At 49.0% G+C, this 16,694-nt stretch overlaps 3 protein-coding genes across 5 annotated transcripts; 1 reads left to right on the top strand and 2 right to left on the bottom strand.

Annotated features, from left to right (window-relative positions):
* Nucleotide 1: 1 nt before the first annotated feature.
* On the bottom strand, nucleotides 2-7,143 carry senp7b (SUMO specific peptidase 7b). Of its 3 annotated transcripts, none has more exons than XM_047576690.1 (20): nucleotides 6,811-7,143; nucleotides 6,025-6,139; nucleotides 5,643-5,809; nucleotides 5,243-5,325; nucleotides 5,015-5,118; nucleotides 4,622-4,925; nucleotides 4,445-4,524; nucleotides 4,266-4,358; nucleotides 4,156-4,189; nucleotides 2,836-3,036; nucleotides 2,443-2,681; nucleotides 2,313-2,359; nucleotides 1,886-2,002; nucleotides 1,675-1,800; nucleotides 1,455-1,547; nucleotides 1,188-1,296; nucleotides 1,065-1,108; nucleotides 895-963; nucleotides 651-818; nucleotides 2-235 (listed from the first exon to the last, which is right to left on the bottom strand). In XM_047576690.1, exons 2-20 carry the CDS (start codon nucleotides 6,136-6,138, stop codon nucleotides 142-144), a joined length of 2,286 nt encoding a protein of 761 aa, XP_047432646.1. In that variant the 5' UTR covers nucleotide 6,139; nucleotides 6,811-7,143; the 3' UTR covers nucleotides 2-141. The 3 variants fall into 3 exon arrangements, with proteins under 3 accessions (XP_047432646.1, XP_047432647.1, XP_047432645.1); XM_047576691.1 differs by having other exon boundaries at nucleotides 629-818; nucleotides 6,811-7,142; XM_047576689.1 differs by having other exon boundaries at nucleotides 674-818; nucleotides 6,811-7,136.
* Nucleotides 7,144-7,646: 503 nt separating this feature from the next.
* On the top strand, nucleotides 7,647-12,332 carry ftcd (formimidoyltransferase cyclodeaminase). The gene is made up of 14 exons (XM_047576693.1): nucleotides 7,647-7,806; nucleotides 8,003-8,186; nucleotides 8,259-8,387; nucleotides 8,462-8,550; nucleotides 8,630-8,809; nucleotides 8,887-9,024; nucleotides 9,710-9,841; nucleotides 9,920-9,981; nucleotides 10,044-10,170; nucleotides 11,087-11,248; nucleotides 11,420-11,463; nucleotides 11,536-11,674; nucleotides 11,765-11,860; nucleotides 11,948-12,332. Exons 1-14 carry the CDS (start codon nucleotides 7,753-7,755, stop codon nucleotides 12,029-12,031), a joined length of 1,620 nt encoding a protein of 539 aa, XP_047432649.1. The 5' UTR covers nucleotides 7,647-7,752; the 3' UTR covers nucleotides 12,032-12,332.
* Nucleotides 12,333-12,761: 429 nt separating this feature from the next.
* LOC125001184 (tetraspanin-7-like) lies at nucleotides 12,762-16,281 on the bottom strand. Its single transcript, XM_047577103.1, has 7 exons — nucleotides 16,155-16,281; nucleotides 14,770-14,958; nucleotides 14,122-14,196; nucleotides 13,957-14,052; nucleotides 13,328-13,483; nucleotides 13,046-13,129; nucleotides 12,762-12,968 (listed from the first exon to the last, which is right to left on the bottom strand). Exons 1-7 carry the CDS (start codon nucleotides 16,233-16,235, stop codon nucleotides 12,900-12,902), a joined length of 750 nt encoding a protein of 249 aa, XP_047433059.1. The 5' UTR covers nucleotides 16,236-16,281; the 3' UTR covers nucleotides 12,762-12,899.
* Between the last annotated feature and the right edge of the window lie 413 nt (nucleotides 16,282-16,694).

Raw genomic sequence — 16,694 nt, 5'->3', positions numbered from 1 at the left:
CTGAAATAAATACTTTTATTTTATAAACAACAGGAAGATGAATAAAGAATAAAATACTTGCTTTTATTTTACAAACAACAGGTAGCAGAATATTGCGCTAGTGAGTCTTATTTTGGCGGGACAGGAAGTGCAGCCTCATGATCAGACTCCGTATCTCGCTGCGTTTCTGGCGCACTCGTTGCCGCGGGAACCAGCCGTCCAATCGCAGCGGGAGGTCGAAGTGCACCACAGGGTTCTGGGGAGCCAATCAGAGAGCTCGGTTTAGACGTTGGGGGAGGAGTGGGAAGAGTCAGCTGAAGGAAGGGGGAGGAGTTACCTGAAGGAAGGGGGAGGAGTTTGCTGAAGGAAGGGGAAGGAGTTACCTGAAGGAAGGGGGAGGAGTTTGCTGAGGGAAGGGGAAGGAGTTATCTGAGGGAAGGGGGAGGAGTTACCTGAAGGAAGGGGGAGGAGTTACCTGAAGGAAATGGGAGGAGTTTGCTGAAGGAAGGGGGAGGAGTTAGCTGAGGGAAGGGGGAGGAGTTAGCTGGGGGAAGGGGAGGAGTTACCTGAAGGGGGAGGAGTTACCTGAGGGGAAATGGGTTACCTGGAGGAAGGGGGAGGAGTTACCTGAAGGAAGGGGAGGGGTTACCTGAAGGAAGGGGAGGAGTTACCTGAAGGAAGGGGGAGGAGTTACCTGAAGGAAGGCCTCCACGTACTGCAGCAGGTAAACTCCACAGTCGCTGCTGTTGTCCTGTCGAGGAACTCTACAGCTGCAGCTCCTCATGGTGCTGAAGACACGGGACGTTCTCCTCCGCACCTCCCACTCCACCTGCAAGTACCTGAGCACACACCAGCACCTCCTCGTTAGCACCTCCTCCTGCTCATTAGCTCCTCCCCCACACTGTGTGAACTCACTCTCTGATGAGTCTGCAGACGTCCTCATGCTGCGACAGCTTCAACGAATCCATGACGAGAACACACGGCCTGAGAACAGAGAACACCTGGTTCTAGACCGGTTCTAGCGTCTGTATCAGAAAACATCTGGTTCTAGACCAGTATCGGTTCTATAGGAGGAGCAGACTGACCTCTTTAACACTGATGTTCTCCTGCAGCCCAGTTCACTGCACTCCTGCAAACACACAAAGGCTCAGCATCAAACCCCCCCTTATTAACCCCCCCCCCATACTAGCCCCACCCATATCATTTACCGGAGGCGGAGCTTCTCTCTCTGATCTGTCACCTTCTCGTGGCTGGAACTTCTGGAACTGGACGTCCTCCAGACCAGGGAAACACACCACCACCAGGAACCAGTGGGACCTGAGGAGGAGGAGGAGTCAGTAATCTATGAATGGATGAGGTGAAGGCCGGCCCACTGGTATTAACCGACCAATTATAACAGAATTAAAACACAAACAGAAATGAATAAATGAATTATTCCGTCGTTTATTGACCCAAATAAAGGAGGAGGAGCTTACTCTTGATTGACAGGCACAAACAGGAAGTCTTTGGTGAAAATGTCCACACTGCGTGTCCACGTCTTCACCCTCTGGTGTCTCACGTAGCGGTCCCTGCAACACAGAGACACAGAGACAATGGTGGGACATGTCCAACGATTGACGGACACCAGGAGCATCCTCTCACTGGACACAGGGGACAACGTCCTCTCACTGGACACAGGGGACAATGTCCTCTTACTGGACACAGGGGGCGCCGTCCTCCCCCGCCGTTCGTCTCCTGCTCAGCTGTTTGAAGAAGAAGCTGCTGAAGACGTGACTCCTCTTGGACACAGAGTCGTCCTCCACCCCCTCCATGAGGAGGAACCTGAGGGAGGACAAAGGACATCAGGAGACACCTGGAGGAGGATGTGGGACACGACAACCATTTAATACAGAGGAGGAGGACTAACTTGAGGTAGAAGTCTATGATGACGTCGTTGAGGTAGTTTCCGTCCTCCAGACAGGACATGTCCTCCTGAGAGATAGTGATCCGTCCTTTACAAGGAGACACAGGATACTGGACCAGCCTGGACACAAGGAGGACAAAGAGGACACAGGACGGGTTATTGTTTAATGGTTTTTACTGATTTAATTTTAATTTTTAATTAGTTAATTAGTTAATGAGTTAATAGTTTAATTAATTAAATGCTTAATTAGTGATTTATAAAAAAATCATGTAGTTAATGACTTAATGAGTTAATTGATAGTTTAATGAGTTAATGAGTTAATTGATAGTTTAATGAGTTAATGATTATAATTAGTTAATGTATTAATGATAGTTAATGAGTTATATAGTTATAAGTTGTTAATGAGTTAATTAGTTAATTAACAGTGTACCTGGTTGGGAGCTGCTGAGGAGCGCTGGTTTTCTTCTGACCAGATTTCTGTGGGAGAAAAACTTCTGTTAGACACAAAGAGGAGGAGCAGGAGGAGGAGGAGGAGGAGGAGGAGGAGGAGGAGGACTTACCGCTGAGTGGCCCAGGAGTCTGAGGAGATGCTGGTCCAGAGGAGGAGGGCAGCTGTGGAGGAGAGCCAGTCCCTCGGTCCAGTCCAGAGGGGAGGCCAGCCCCCCATAGGAGGAGGAGCAGGAGGAGGAGGTGCGTCCCTGCCTGTACTCCTCCATGTCCAGGATGGAAGCCAAGAGAGCAGACTGGAGCTCCTGAAGCTGCTCCCTCAGGACCACCAGGAGGAAGGGGCAGGGGGGACCTGCAGGGACCAGGAGAGACCAGGAGGGACCAGGAGAGACCAGAGTTTAAAGACTATTCTTTTGGTACCAGTATGACACTGAAACATCTCTGAGACCAGACCTGGACCCGGACCCAGACCCAGAACCAGACCCAGGTGGTGGTTGGGGGTTTACCGGAGGCAGTGCAGGTCTGGATGGCCGACAGCTCCCTCTGCAGGACGTTGGCCTGGGCATCAGTCACCCACAGGAAGAGCAGTGAGGGGGCGGGGCCTTCCCAAGCAGCCAGCAGACCCCCGCCCTTAGCCACGCCTCCATCCCAGACGCCATAACCACGAAGCTGAGACGCCACCACTGTCACCTCCCCATTCTCCTCCCCTGAAGGAGGAACTACAGTCAGTCTAGAGGCTAGCTGGGAGGCTAGGATGAGCTACTGTTAGTCTAGAGGCTAACTGGGAGGCTAGGAGGAGCTACTGTTAGTCTAGAGGCTAACTGGGGGGCTAGGAGGAGCTACTGTTAGTCTAGAGGCTAGCTGGGAGGCTAGCTGGGAGGCTAGGAGGAGCTACTGTTAGTCTAGAGGCTAACTGGGGGGCTAGGAGGAGCTACTGTTAGTCTAGAGGCTAGCTGGGAGGCTAGCTGGGAGGCTAGGAGGAGCTACAGTTAGTCTAGAGGCTAGCTGGGAGGCTAGGAGGAGCTACTGTTAGTCTAGAGGCTAGCTGGGAGGCTAGGAGGAGCTACTGTTAGTCTAGAGGCTAGTTGGAAGGCTAGCTGGGAGGCTAGAAGGAGCTACTGTTAGTCTAGAGGCTAGCTGGGAGGCTAGCTGGGAGGCTAGGAGGAGCTACAGTTAGTCTAGAGGCTAGCTGGGAGGCTAGGAGGAGCTACTGTTAGTCTAGAGGCTAGTTGGAAGGCTAGGAGGAGCTGGTGTTAGTCTAGAGGCTAGCTGGGAGGCTAGGAGGAGCTGATGTTAGTCTAGAGCTAGCTGGGAGGATAGGAGGAGCTGGTGTTAGTCTAGAGGCTAGCTGGGAGGCTAGGAGGAGCTACTGTTAGTCTAGAGGCTAGCTGGGAGGCTAGCTGGGAGGCTAGGAGGAGCTACAGTTAGTCTAGAGGCTAGCTGGGAGGCTAGGAGGAGCTACTGTTAGTCTAGAGGCTAGCTAGAAGGCTAGCTGGGAGGCTAGAAGGAGCTACTGTTAGTCTAGAGGCTAGCTGGGAGGCTAGCTGGGAGGCTAGCTGGGAGGCTAGGAGGAGCTACTGTTAGTCTAGAGGCTAGCTGGGAGGCTAGGAGGAGCTACAATTAGTCTAGAGGCTAGCTGGGAGGCTAGGAGGAGCTACTGTTAGTCTAGAGGCTAGCTGGGAGGCTAGCTGGGAGGCTAGCAGGAGCTACAGTTAGTCTAGCGGCTAGCTGGGAGGCTAGCTGGGAGGCTAGGAGGAGCTACAGTTAGTCTAGCGGCTAGCTGGGAGGCTAGCTGGGAGGCTAGGAGGAGCTAATGTTGTGGTTACCTTTCAGGGGAAGCGTGATGCCGTTGTCTGTGATCTAAAAACAACATGAGAACCGTGAGAAGGGGGAACGTCGCTGGTTTGAATCCCTAAATGTCACATGACCCTCTCACCGTCATCTTGTGGTCGGCGGCGGCGTCCATCAGGCCGGCGTGAAGCGAGGAGAAGTCCAGCTGCAGGAAGGAAGGAGGCGGCAGCGAAAGACCCTGTCAGACAACACACAGGGAAACATGCTAAGCTAACCTCTCCAAGCTAACACCAGACCTCCTCATGTTACAGGTCTGTGAGCTACCGTCTCTGAGGGCCTGCAGCTCCGCGGCGTCACCGCTGCGTCGTCTCTGTCGTCCTCCTCGTCTTCACTGGACAGTACGACTGAGGGACACAGAGGAGGACACAGAGGAGGACACAGAGGAGGACATGTGGAGACAGCTCTACTGGAGCAGATGTTTCAGGACCACATGAAACTCACTGGGTTCTGTCGGGTTCTGGTTCTGTTTCCTCGGCTTCTTCAGGACCTCCAGCCTGGTCCTCCTCTCCCTGAACTCCCTCCATCTTTCTCTCTGACGTTCCCTCACGTCCTCCGGCGTCCTCGGCGTCCTCGGCGTCCTCGGCTCGGACGTGGAGACAGACGAGGACGAGGGACGAGCCTTAGCCGCTGGGAGTCTGGTCCTGGACGGGGAGAGGAAGTCGTCCTCTGACGCTGGATCTGAACCTGAGACGGACGACGACGACTTCTTCTGTTTGACAGGAGACTCTGGAGGACTTGTAGACACCTGGAACCAACATCCAGCAATACCACCTTAACACACAGCCAGCAATACCACCTTAACACTGTGAATATATTGTGACCTTTGACCTTTACCTGCTGGTGTCTCCTGCCCGTGCTGTGGTTGGAGGAACTCAGACTCCCATCATGCCTCAGCTCAGCCAGAGAGTCCAGAGACTCCACGGAGATGCTCCCAGGGACTGAAGGGAAACGTTGACACATGGTTACCGTGGTAACAGACTTGTTACTGGGCAGATTAGGGCTGAGGAGAGGGGACGGGGCGTCTGATTGGTCCATGTCATCACAGCATAAATAGAAAATCACCTGTGCTCTTCTTCTTCTGTGGTGGAGACTCTAAAGTCACCTGAGGCTTCAGCAGCCGGTCCGATGCTCTCTGAGGACGCCACCTGGTGGACAGACCAGGAAACAGCTTACAGCTTTATTCTGAAACCATTACGACTTCTGATTGTAATTGTAAATACAAATCTAAAATAATTTCTGAAAATTTTCAGACTTTACCAACTTTTATGTGAAAATATTGGGACTTTCGTTACTGAGACTTTTATGCTGAAAATTTTATAAGCTACCTAACTTTATTCTGAAAATATTAGGACTTTATCTGGAAAATATTCTATAGTACCCAGGCTTTTATTGTGAAACTACCTAGGCTCTTATCATGAAAGTCCTCACCTTTATTGTGAAACATGAATATTAGTTAAGGAACCTGTTAGTGAGGCTGGCCGATGTCGACTCACTTCCTGGTGGCCTGCGATTGGCTGCTGGCGAGGCTCCGCCCCCATTGAGGCCCAGTATGGTTTTGACCACGTCCCTGAACAGAGGCTGACAGGATGTTTTATTCCCAGCATGCACCCTGTCAGTGGCCCCGTAGCCCTGTAAACACAACCAGACGCACACCGACTTAAAAAGATCCTCCTTAAATGAGCGAATCTCATTAACATTCTGTTCATTCTGAACAGTTCAGGACTTTTACTGTGAAAATACTTTAGCTTTTATCCTGCTGACACTTTATTCTGAATATATCCAGACTTTTATTCTGAAAATATTCAGACTTTATTCTGAAATGGAGGAGGAACAGGTGATATCACCTGAAGCTGAGGGGCGGGGCCCTGGAGGCGGGACAGCGGTGACTGCACGTGCACGTGGGCGGAGTCAGAGTCTGCAGGGTGTTTCCTCTTCGGGATTTTAAAAGATGACGCCATGCTGGAGAGAACACACCAAAGTCCATTTAATAATTAGTGGTTTTATTCCTGCATGTTCGTAAATCTGTCTGGAAACAAACTGGCTTCTTTAAAGCACTTCTGTTTCTGTGAGGGACGGTTCAGCAGTAAATAAAATGAAACTTACACCTTTAGTAAAAGACTAACACACAAACACACTGAAACTGCCTAATGGGAAGTACGATGAGAAAGGTTACCTCAAATCAGACATTATTTAAATGAAGTTCTGAACGCAGAACTATTTCATTATGTGTTCATAAACAATTTGAAACCGAGGTCTGAGAACGTCCACACACCAGAGTCCATTCAAAAATTCTCGGTTTTCCAAGGAACAGTCGTTTAATGTGATTCCATCATTTCATTAAAACTCTGTGTTGTTTCCACCCGAAATAAAACTAAAAGCAGGACTGGACGCAATTTATGTTTAAAATTCAGATTAATTTACATGACTTCTTCATTTTAACTACAGACTCACGACGCTGAGGGTAAATGCTAACTGTGGGTAAAAGTAAACATATTTCCAGTATGTAACTAAGCCGGTGTCTTATTTCTGAGCCGAATTAACCAGAAGACTTTATTAACCCACACAAAGTCTAAACTCGTCGTTTCTACGAGTCTGTGTTTTTATTTTAGCTGTAAATATTCAAACTGCACCGTTTCTTAGCGGGGTTCCTGCTGGTGTCAGCTGATTCTCCTCCTCGTCGGGCTCAGCCGCTAAGCTAAGCTAAACTAAGCTAAGCTAGCTGCTGCAGCTGCCGTTAAATGCCGGTGAAGTCTCCGGGGACTCGTGTGCGGGGTCCGAGGACGGGCTGAGCTGTGACCGCCTCATGGAGGAGTCAGAGTCCGGTTAAAGACACCAGTGAGTCCGGAGAGAACGAGCAGAAACCTCCGGACTTCCAGGAGCTCCAACGACAACAATCACCACGCCGTGACGTCACCACGTAGCCCCGCGTCACAACGTAGCCTTGCGTCAGTGAGGCGTCACCGGCCGAACTTCTTGTTGAAATTCACATAAAACACAAGTTTAAAAAGAAAAAGAAAAAGAAAAGATAAAATAAAACATAAGTGTTATCTAGTAAAAAAAAAAAAATGGTGCAAAATTATCATTATGAATAAAATTACAATTCATTTAATGAATTAGGAGCCGTATTTCTAAAAGATTATAGTTACTCTGAGAAGATGAATTCTAAGAAACTAAGAGAAAAAGAAGGTTCTGCAGCAGAGAGGAGGACTTTAAGAGGCTCAGAGAGGAGAACATGGTGGATGGAGTTAACCATCAACACGAGTCTCAGTGAACATTAAAAGAACAAACCGGTCTGACCTGGAGCCTCTTTAATCCGAGACCTGGTTCTGTGTCAGACTCTGACCTCTGACCCCAGACGGGATCAATAAGACAAACAACCAGATCGAATCAGGTCTAGGGGTTTACACTAAAACCACAAAGAAACATTGATGGTCTAGTCTGGCCCCGTAGGGGGAGGCAGTCTGGTCTGGGCCAATGGTCTGGTCCTGAAGGGGGGCGGTCTGGTGGTTACTGATTGAGCTGGTGCAGGTTTGTGGCGAAGGGGGACGGACTGAGCTCAGTCTGGAGGCGTCATGGGTCGACTGGTGGAGTGCGTCCCCAACTTCTCTGAGGGCCGAGACAAGAAGGTGAGACTATATAAGAAATAACACTTCAGAAACCTGGACCAGGACTTCATCAGTCCTCTCTGGGGTCAGGATCAAAAAGGTCTCGAGTTGATTATTAAAGGTCTAGAGTCCGGGTCCTGGTCTAGAGTTGATTCAACGGTAAGAGTCTTGGTCCTGGTCTTGCCCCAGTCTGAATGATGGTCTTTTGGACCTCCAGGTGATCGATGCCATCTCAGCTGCCATCTCCGGGTCCCGGGGCTGCAGCCTCCTGGATGTGGACCCCGGGACCTCCACCAACCGGACGGTCTACACCTTCGTGGGGTCCCCTGAGGCGGTGGTGGAGGGGGCCCTGAACGCGGCCCGTTGCGCCTTCAGCCTCATCGACATGAGCAAACACTCAGGTGAGTCTGGGCCCAGCCCCCCCCCCGCTGGCTCCGCCCACAGGAAGTGTCTAACAGCCGTTTCTTGTCCAGGTGAGCACCCTCGTACCGGAGCTCTGGACGTCTGTCCCTTCGTCCCCGTCCAGGACGTCTCCATGGACGACTGTGTCCACTGCGCTAATGTCTTCGCTCAGAGACTCGCTGAGATGCTGCAGGTTCCAGGTGAGGAGGCCTTTAACGAGGAGGAGGGGTTTAACGAGGAGGAGGGGTTTATTAAATCTGAATCTGTGTCTCAGTTTATCTTTATGGAGAAGCTGCTCGGTCTGAGTCCAGGAGGAACCTTCCCTCCGTCAGAGCTGGAGAGTACGAGGCTCTACCCGACAAGGTGACACCTCCTTCTCCTCCTCCTCCTCCATCATCTTCATCATCTTTCCTCCTCCTTCATGCTCGTCTTCCTCCTCCAGCTGAAACGTGATGAGTGGACCCCTGACTTTGGCCCCGCCCTCTTCGTGCCGTCATGGGGTGCCACGGTAACAGGAGCTCGTACGTTCCTGATCGCCTACAATGTGAACCTGATCGCAACCAAGGAGCAGGCTCATCGCATCGCACTGGACGTCAGAGAGCAGGGCCGCGGCCACGACCAGGTGCATGCTGGGAGTTGTATTGTTTGAGCCTTTCACTGTGACCAGTGGTTGAACGTGTGCTCTCGTGTCCCAACCAGCCCGGGCTGCTGAAGAAGGTCCAGGGGATGGGATGGTACCTAGACGAGTCCAACATCGCTCAGGTTTCCACCAACATCCTGGATTTCACAGTGACACCACTGCACGTCGTTTATGAGGAGATCCGCCGAGCGGCCCAGGTCAGTGACTTCCTAATCCTAACCCTAACCTCCAGTTACCTGTAACCAGTGACCTCCAGTGACTTTTAGCCAGTGACCTCCAGTGACTTTTAGCCAGTGACCTCCAGTGACCTTTAGCCAGTGACCTTTAACTAGTGACCTCCAGTGACCTCCAGTGACCTTTAACTAGTGACTTCCAGTGACCTCCAGTGACCTTTAACCAGTGACCTCCAGTGACCTTTAGCCAGTGACCTTTAACTAGTGACTTCCAGTGACCTCCAGTGACCTTTAACTAGTGACTTCCAGTAACCTCCAGTGACCTTTAGTCAGTGACCTCTAGTGACCTCCAGTGGCCTTTAACCAGTGACCTCCAGTGACCTTTAGCCAGTGACCTCCAGTGACTTTTAGCCAGTGACCTCCAGTGACCTCCAGTGACTTTTAGCCAGTGACCTCCAGTGACTTCCAGTGACCTTTAGCCAGTGACTTCCAGTGACTTCCCGTGACCTTTAGCCAGTGACTTCAAACCAGTGACTTCCAGTGACTTCCAGTGACCCTTAGCCAGTGACCTCCAGTGACCTTTAGCCAGTGACCTCCAGTGACTTCCAGTGACCCTTAGCCAGTGACTTCCAGTGACTTCAAACTAGTGACCTCCAGTGACCTTTAACCAGTGACCTCCAGTGACCTCCAGTGTGTGTCTTGCTGTCAGGAGCTGAATCTGCCGGTGGTGGGCTCTCAGATCGTGGGTCTGATTCCTCTGAAGGCTCTACTGGACTCAGCTGACTTCTACATCCAGAAAGAGAAACTGTTCATCCTGGAAGAGGAGCACAAAGTCCGACTGGTCCGTCTCTCACCTGTCCTGTCTGTCTCACCTGTTCTGTCTTGTCTTGTCTCTCACCTGTCCCGTCTGTCTCTCCAGGTGATCAGTAAACTGGGTCTGGACTCCCTTGGTCCATTCAAGCCAGAGGACAGAATCATCGAGTGAGTCCTTTAATTGTCTGATTGGTTGTTGACAGCCCAGGTGACCATGTCTTTCTGAGCAGGTACATGGTGAAGTCTCCAGAGGACGGACGTCTGGTGTCTTTGTCTCTGGAGCGTTTCGTCCAGAGTGTTGGCGCTCGGACGCCGGCGCCCGGAGGAGGATCAGTGTCGGCTGTCATGGCCGCTCTGGTACGTGGGTTCAAGGAAAATATTGAGGGTCAGGGTAGAGCCAGAGGATGATGAGGCAACATGGAACCTGACACCTGGGTTCTACGGGTACCTGGGGTAGCTTTGAAGTCAGAAAGAAAGTCAAAGGTAAAGCCCCGCCCCCTTAGTTACCTTTGCTAGTCCTGCCCATCTTATTTACTGTTGCTAGCCCGCTATTCTCAACACGAGTCATGTTGGGGTTGGGGTATGTGGCGGTACCGGTACATGTCAGTGATTCTCTTTGATAAAATACCTGCACAATATCCTCCAGATTGAGGTAAAAGTGTTTACAGTGGTTTACAGTATGTAGTGGAGGGATACATCCAGTGGAGGGATACAGCCAAAATATTAAGACATGCAACGAAGAGGAAAATACAATTATTGAGGCAAAGCATAAAGTCTGAGAATAAAATCAGATACAGCGAGCAGCCTCAGGATAGTCTGTCCATTCCCAAAATGCTACATGAAAGATGAAAAGACCCAACGCAACAGCTAAAGTTAGCTAGCTAACGTGAATCGCTAGCTAACTATCTAACATAGGCCCTTATATCCTTCAATAGTAACTGTGATATACAGTTTTGTATATATGAGCGTCTTGTTAGCTCGACGTTAGCTAGCTGGCTATCACTATGGCTTTAGCCCATTCTAGTCTTACCTTGGAGCAGACGTAGCTGGAGTTGATCCACTTAAAGCTCCACCCCCGTTAAGATGCCGCTTTTTTTCTCTTTCGATATCAATATGGCAATATGGATAATTAGACTTCCAAATTAAAAGCATGTGTATAAAACTGAATACAGTAGCTTTATACACATGCTTTTATTTTGAAAGGAAAGAATAGAGCTGATGCCTACCTCCATGGACCGTCCACCTCGGCCGTGACACTGTCCTCTTCCTGTAGGGGGCGGCGCTGGGGGCCATGGTGGGTCACATGACCTACGGGAAGAGACAGTTTGAAAAGCTGGACGGAGTCATGAGGACACTGATCCCTCCCTTCCACCACGCCATGAAGGACATGCTGCTCCTGGTGGACGAAGACACGGACGCCTTCAACGGGTACATGGTGAGGACAACCAGAGACACACCTGGACACATTTAGAGACACCCAGAGACACTTACAGACAACTGGAGACACACTTAGAGACACTAAACAAAGACATCTAGACACCCCTGTGAACACGTGGAGACAGTCTGGTTAGTCTTTGTCCTGGTTGACATTTGTCTCGTGCTGCAGGCGGCTCTGAAGATGCCTCGGGGATCTGCTGAGGACATGGACAGGTGAGACAGGTTTAGGGACAGGGGGACTGATCAGAGACAGAGGACATTCTGACGTGTCTTTCATGGTGTCAGGAGAGAGACGGCCATGCAGGACGGACTGAGGAGATCCATCAATGTCCCCCTGGCTCTAGCCGAGAGGATCAGCGTCCTCTGGGACCCTCTTAGGGACCTGGTCCTCTATGGCAACATCAGCTGCAAGTCAGACGTCCAGGTAGGACATGGACACAGGGGTCTATGGGGTTCTAGAGGGGTCTAGGGGTCTTGGGGGCCTGAGGGGGTCTGATGTGGTCTCTGGTCTCAGGTTGCAGCTAAAGCCCTGGAGGCGGCCGTCTTCGGGGCGTACTTCAACATCAGCATCAACCTGAGGGACATCAAAGACAAGGCCTTCAGGGCGGAGGTAAGACAGTCCACATGTCCTCCAGAGCCCCTGGTCTGGTCCACGTGTCCTCCAGGCTCCACTGACCTGCTTTGTGTTGTGGTCTAGACTGAGAGGAGGGCCTCAGAGCTGCTGGAGGACGCCAAGCACAAGGCCGCCGCCGTCCTCCAAGCCGCCGACACCAGGCAGTGAAAGGGCCCCGTTACCGTGGTTACGGGAGGAGAAGGGCCCCGTTACCGTGGTTACAGACGTGCTGATGTAGTTGATGTGAACTTTGGAACCTCAGGACCAGCAGAGATTGTTGGTTCTAGATAAAAACCCTCCTCCTCCTCCTCTAAACCCAGGAACAAAAAACCAGGAGCAGTCTTTAATCTGATGATGATGATGATGATGATGATGATGACAGTGATCTCTGTACTGACCTGTGTGTGTAGAATGAGTTTTAATGGGAGTTTTTAAATCTGACAAAAACTAATAAAATCCTTCAGAATCAGTTTCTACTGATCACTGACATGTCCGAGGTTCTGAGAATCCCCCAAGAGAAATACACTTAGCATTTAGCTCTTTGAACACATTTATATAAACACCTGATGCTAGTGTCGGGATTATCTAAAATTAAATTAATTTATCCGTTAGCTCCCGTTAGCTCTATTTAGCACAAGCTAACCTCTTTGCCCACAGATGCGTTAGGTTCCGTTAGCAGCAGCAGCTTCTTCTTCTTCTTCTGTTTTCTCAGCCTCTCATTTCCGCCCCCTCTAGACTGGAGGGCGGAACACAGCCTCAAACTTTTATTTCAAGTTTAGTGATTTAATTTGTGGCGCAGCTTCTACATATTATATTACATTATATTATATTATATTATATTATATTATATTATATTATATTATATTATATTATAGATGAAGTAACAAAGACAGAAATCTTCAATTCTTCTCAGTTTATTGTTGGTTTTAAATAAATAAAACATAAACATTGGTGGAGCGTCTCCTCAGGTTTCCATGGAGACGTCGGCCCCTGGTCCTGGTCCGGGGCCGACGTCAGGTGGGCGTCCCTGGTTCTGTCAGACCATCTGGTACTGGTTGGCGCTGATGAAGCGGGACAGACAGCAGGCCAGAGACGTCCCTATGAGCTGGAGGACAGAGACCAGACGTCAGCTCCCGTCTGGGGGGACGGTTCTCAGAGAGGTCAGAGGTCAGAGGTCAGTACCTGAGAGAAGGCCACGCCGAAGGTGACCCCAGCGATGACCCCCATGTTGCTGTCAATGAAGGACATCACCAGCTCATAGCAGCCCTGGACCGCAGAACGTCACGGACAGAACGTCACGTGTAGAACATCATGTATAGAACATCAGAGGTGGAACATCATGGTTGCAACATTGTGGATAGAACGTCATAGATATAACATCAGAATCAGAGATAGAACATCATGGACAGAAAGTCAGACACAGAACATCAGGGATAGAACATCGTGGCTAGAACACGTTCCCACCTGTCTGTGGACCTTCCTAGCTGCCATCGTCGCGTTCCTCAGGTCGGCGCCGCTGCAGTCGGACAAACTGACGCAGCAGCTGGAGGGAACCCCCCCCACGGGGAAGTAATGGGAGCTGAGCCAGCTGGAGTAGTTATAGACGCCACAGCAGTGGAGCTGCAGAACCACAGAGGGAACACATCAACGGGTCATAGAACACACAGTATATAGAGAACACATACAGAACCTAGAACATATAGAAGACAGAACCGAACATGCTGTATACAGAACATAGAACGTACATGTGGAACATAGATAGAACATGCATATAGAAGATATACAAAGAACATACATAGAACATAGACTATATATATAGAACATACGATGTATACAGGACATAGAACATATATAGCAGATATAATGGAACTTTAAACGTCTGAGTTATAATCATCAGTTCTTTCGGTTCTTTAGGACCTTTGCATGTTATTTATCGTCATATAATCTGTAATCCTAAAGGACCAAGACCAGAACCCTGAGGAACTCCACAAATAACCACAACACACTGAGATTATCTTTTGTTGTCATTCAGAAACAGAACCCTGAGGAACGCCACGATAACAAACCGGAGAACCATGCAAAGAAAGACGTACTCTGCGTTGGACCCCGTCCACGGCCAGACTGCGGTCGTCCCGTCCGTCGTAGCTCGTCACGGCCTCGCTGAACGTGGTGAAGAACGTGTCTCTAATCTGAATATACAACAATAATTATTTCATCAGCCGTGGGATTCACACGGAAACTACGGAACGTGTTCTCACCTCGTGACGGAACACGAATCCAGAGATTCCAGCAATGAGTTCAGTCATGAAGACCAGAGAAAGAAAGACGGCGAACTAGGGAGAGGTCAGAGGTCACGATCATGAGAACCAGATATGTTTGTGGCTGACCAGAAGAACTTCAACAGCTCACTGCAGACGCTTGGATTCTTCTCCTCACAACTCAAACTACACACATCTGTATGGCCACGCCCACAACATGAGACCACGCCCACAACCCTTATAACAATACAACGGGATAGCCCCGCCCAGAATCTGAGGTTCATGCCTCCAAAGAATTTCCTCATAATCTGATAATCATCATATAATTTGCTGAAGCCCAGAATATTAAAACAGCGACCACGCCCACAATGTGCTGACCACGCCCACATTATCATGAAGCTAGTCGACATTAGCTGGAACTAGTGGAGTAAAACTCATCGTACGTTGTACATTTTATTTATTTACTATCTATTTTTTTCAGAATGTATATTTTGTGTCCTGTAAATTGACAATAAATAAATCTTGAATCTTGAATCTTGAATCTTGAACCGTTCCCCAGTCTGGACTCAGGTGGAGGTCAGGTGGATGGAGGACACGTAATAAACTCAACAGGATGTAAAGGTTCGAGGTAAGACCCGGGACACCGACCAGTTTTAGCATCCAGGGGCGCCCCCTGCAGGTGGCGAAGCAGCCGAACAGTCCGAACAGCACGATGGCGACCCCGGTACCCGTCAGGACGTAGGGGGCGTTGGAAGGTCCCCTGGAGATCAGCAAGGTGTAGGGGCCCAGCATGAACTTCCACCACAACCCCACCGACACCAGCACCACACCTGTCACCTGGGGGGGGGGGGACATCGTCACATTACACAACCTTAGGACACATGTTCTTCTTCATGGTTCCTAATAAACCAGTTCAGAGGGGGACCTTGTAGACCACGTTAGACCCTGATTAGACTTGACAGTGTTTCCTTGATCTTCTCTGATTGGCTCAATGTGACAACACATCAAAATTTAAAAACCTAAAAGGGCCGAGACTAGAACCCTGAGGAACTCCTCTCATTGTTCTAGGTGTCAGGTGTTCTGTCTGCTGCTAAAGATGGGTAACGAGCCATGAAGCCAACGTACATCAGGGGCGGCCATCTTGTTCTTTGACCAGAAAGGAGTAGAAGAAACGAAAGTATGGCAGTAAGGGGGGCGGCCATCTTGTTCTTCTAAGAAAACCTCCATTATTTATTTATTTGACCACTTCCTGCCCATTTCTGGTCACAAAAAGATAGAAAAAATCTTGTTCTGATAAAAAAGTTTTTTAACAAGTCTCCACTCCAGCCATACTTTGGGTTCATGGCTCTTAAATTTACAGTGTGTGGTCCTAGAGCTGAAACAGACCAAGGAGTAAAATTAAAACACTATTCAGATGGTGGATCCATTTCATTGATAATTCTAAAGTTCTAAATCAGTTCTTCATTGATCTTTTTTTTTTTTAAAAAACTAAAATATTACAGATTTGTTTGATGTAATCTCTAAACATGAATAAACCTGATTACATCAGTTCAGAATAAACTCTAATACTCAGTTCCTGTCATATTTTATTTTATATATATATTTGAAAGGCTCCTGAGATTAAACCTAAAAGGACCGCGACTAGAACCCTGAGGAACCTCACAGAATGGATTTTTGGGCCTTAACAGAGTGCTAAAAAGGTCTCAACAGAACCAGCCGGTGGATTATCTCGTTCCTGAAGCTCCAAAGAGACGGCGAGGAGGTGGGAGGAGGTGATTCAGCTCCACATGACTCTAATGACTCTGACAGCAAAGTGCCAAAGTGACAAAGAGACGAGAAAAGAAGCTGAAAGTCTAAAAATAAACAGGCCGAGCTTTAAAGAAAATAAAACGTAGAAGACGTTCAGATAAACAGACCAGACGTTCAGTTCAACATGATCAGAGATGAAACTCGATCAGGTCGATTGATCCCATCACATCCTGCCTGTGGGAGATTTCACAATAAAAGCACATTTAGTATTAGAGCGTTCCTACCCAGAAGACGAAGGAGTAGAGCAGCAGCAGCGTCTTGAGGCAGAAGATCACCGGTTTAGTTTCCATCCTCCTGGGAGCCATGGTCCATCTGACGCCCAGTCCGTCTGGGCTTCACATCTACTGGGAACACTACAGAAGAAGAAGGAGGAGGAGGAGGAGGAGGGGGAGGAAGAGGAGGAGGAGGGGGAGGAAAGAAGGAAAAGGTGGAGCAGCAGCACAAGAAGCAGAAGTAGTAGAAGTAGTAGAAGCATATTGTCCAGTTCTGATTTTATTTATTTACTATATTTCTCTCAGAATGTCTATTTTTATCTTTTTATCTATTTTTCCTTTTTTATTTATATTGATTTTTAATTTGTGTGTTCTTATGTGAGAGAGACAGAATGTTTATTATTATTATTATTATTTTGTTCTCTATATGCTGTGAACATTTTTATTTACAATAAAGACAATGAAGAAATGTTGAATCTCGACCAGATCACCTCGGTGCTAAGAGTCTGATCACGGTGTCAAGAATGAGGGTCACATGATCACGCCTCCCTG

Source organism: Mugil cephalus, chromosome 23 (genome assembly GCF_022458985.1).
Source record: "Mugil cephalus isolate CIBA_MC_2020 chromosome 23, CIBA_Mcephalus_1.1, whole genome shotgun sequence".
Lineage (NCBI taxonomy): Eukaryota > Metazoa > Chordata > Actinopteri > Mugiliformes > Mugilidae > Mugil > Mugil cephalus.
This window is presented reverse-complemented; position numbering and strand designations above follow the sequence as displayed.

Bases quoted from the DNA above. Each gene is read 5' to 3' on its own strand.
- senp7b (XM_047576689.1), bottom strand. From the start codon at position 6,138: ATGGCGTCATCTTTTAAAATCCCGAAGAGGAAACACCCTGCAGACTCT. The intron at 4,926-5,014 runs GTAAAGGTCAAA...TGTTGGTTCCAG, and splicing joins CGGGCAGGAGACACCAGCAG to GTGTCTACAAGTCCTCCAGA. The intron at 964-1,064 runs GTCAGTCTGCTC...CTCTGTTCTCAG, and splicing joins AGAACATCAGTGTTAAAGAG to GCCGTGTGTTCTCGTCATGG.
- ftcd (XM_047576693.1), top strand. From the start codon at position 7,753: ATGGGTCGACTGGTGGAGTGCGTCCCCAACTTCTCTGAGGGCCGAGAC. The intron at 8,810-8,886 runs GTGCATGCTGGG...TGTCCCAACCAG, and splicing joins AGGGCCGCGGCCACGACCAG to CCCGGGCTGCTGAAGAAGGT. The intron at 11,861-11,947 runs GTAAGACAGTCC...GTTGTGGTCTAG, and splicing joins ACAAGGCCTTCAGGGCGGAG to ACTGAGAGGAGGGCCTCAGA.
- LOC125001184 (XM_047577103.1), bottom strand. From the start codon at position 16,235: ATGGCTCCCAGGAGGATGGAAACTAAACCGGTGATCTTCTGCCTCAAG. The intron at 14,197-14,769 runs GTCGGTGTCCCG...ACCTCTCCCTAG, and splicing joins GCCCCTGGATGCTAAAACTG to TTCGCCGTCTTTCTTTCTCT. The intron at 12,969-13,045 runs GTACTGACCTCT...TCTGTCCTCCAG, and splicing joins TCGGCGTGGCCTTCTCTCAG to CTCATAGGGACGTCTCTGGC.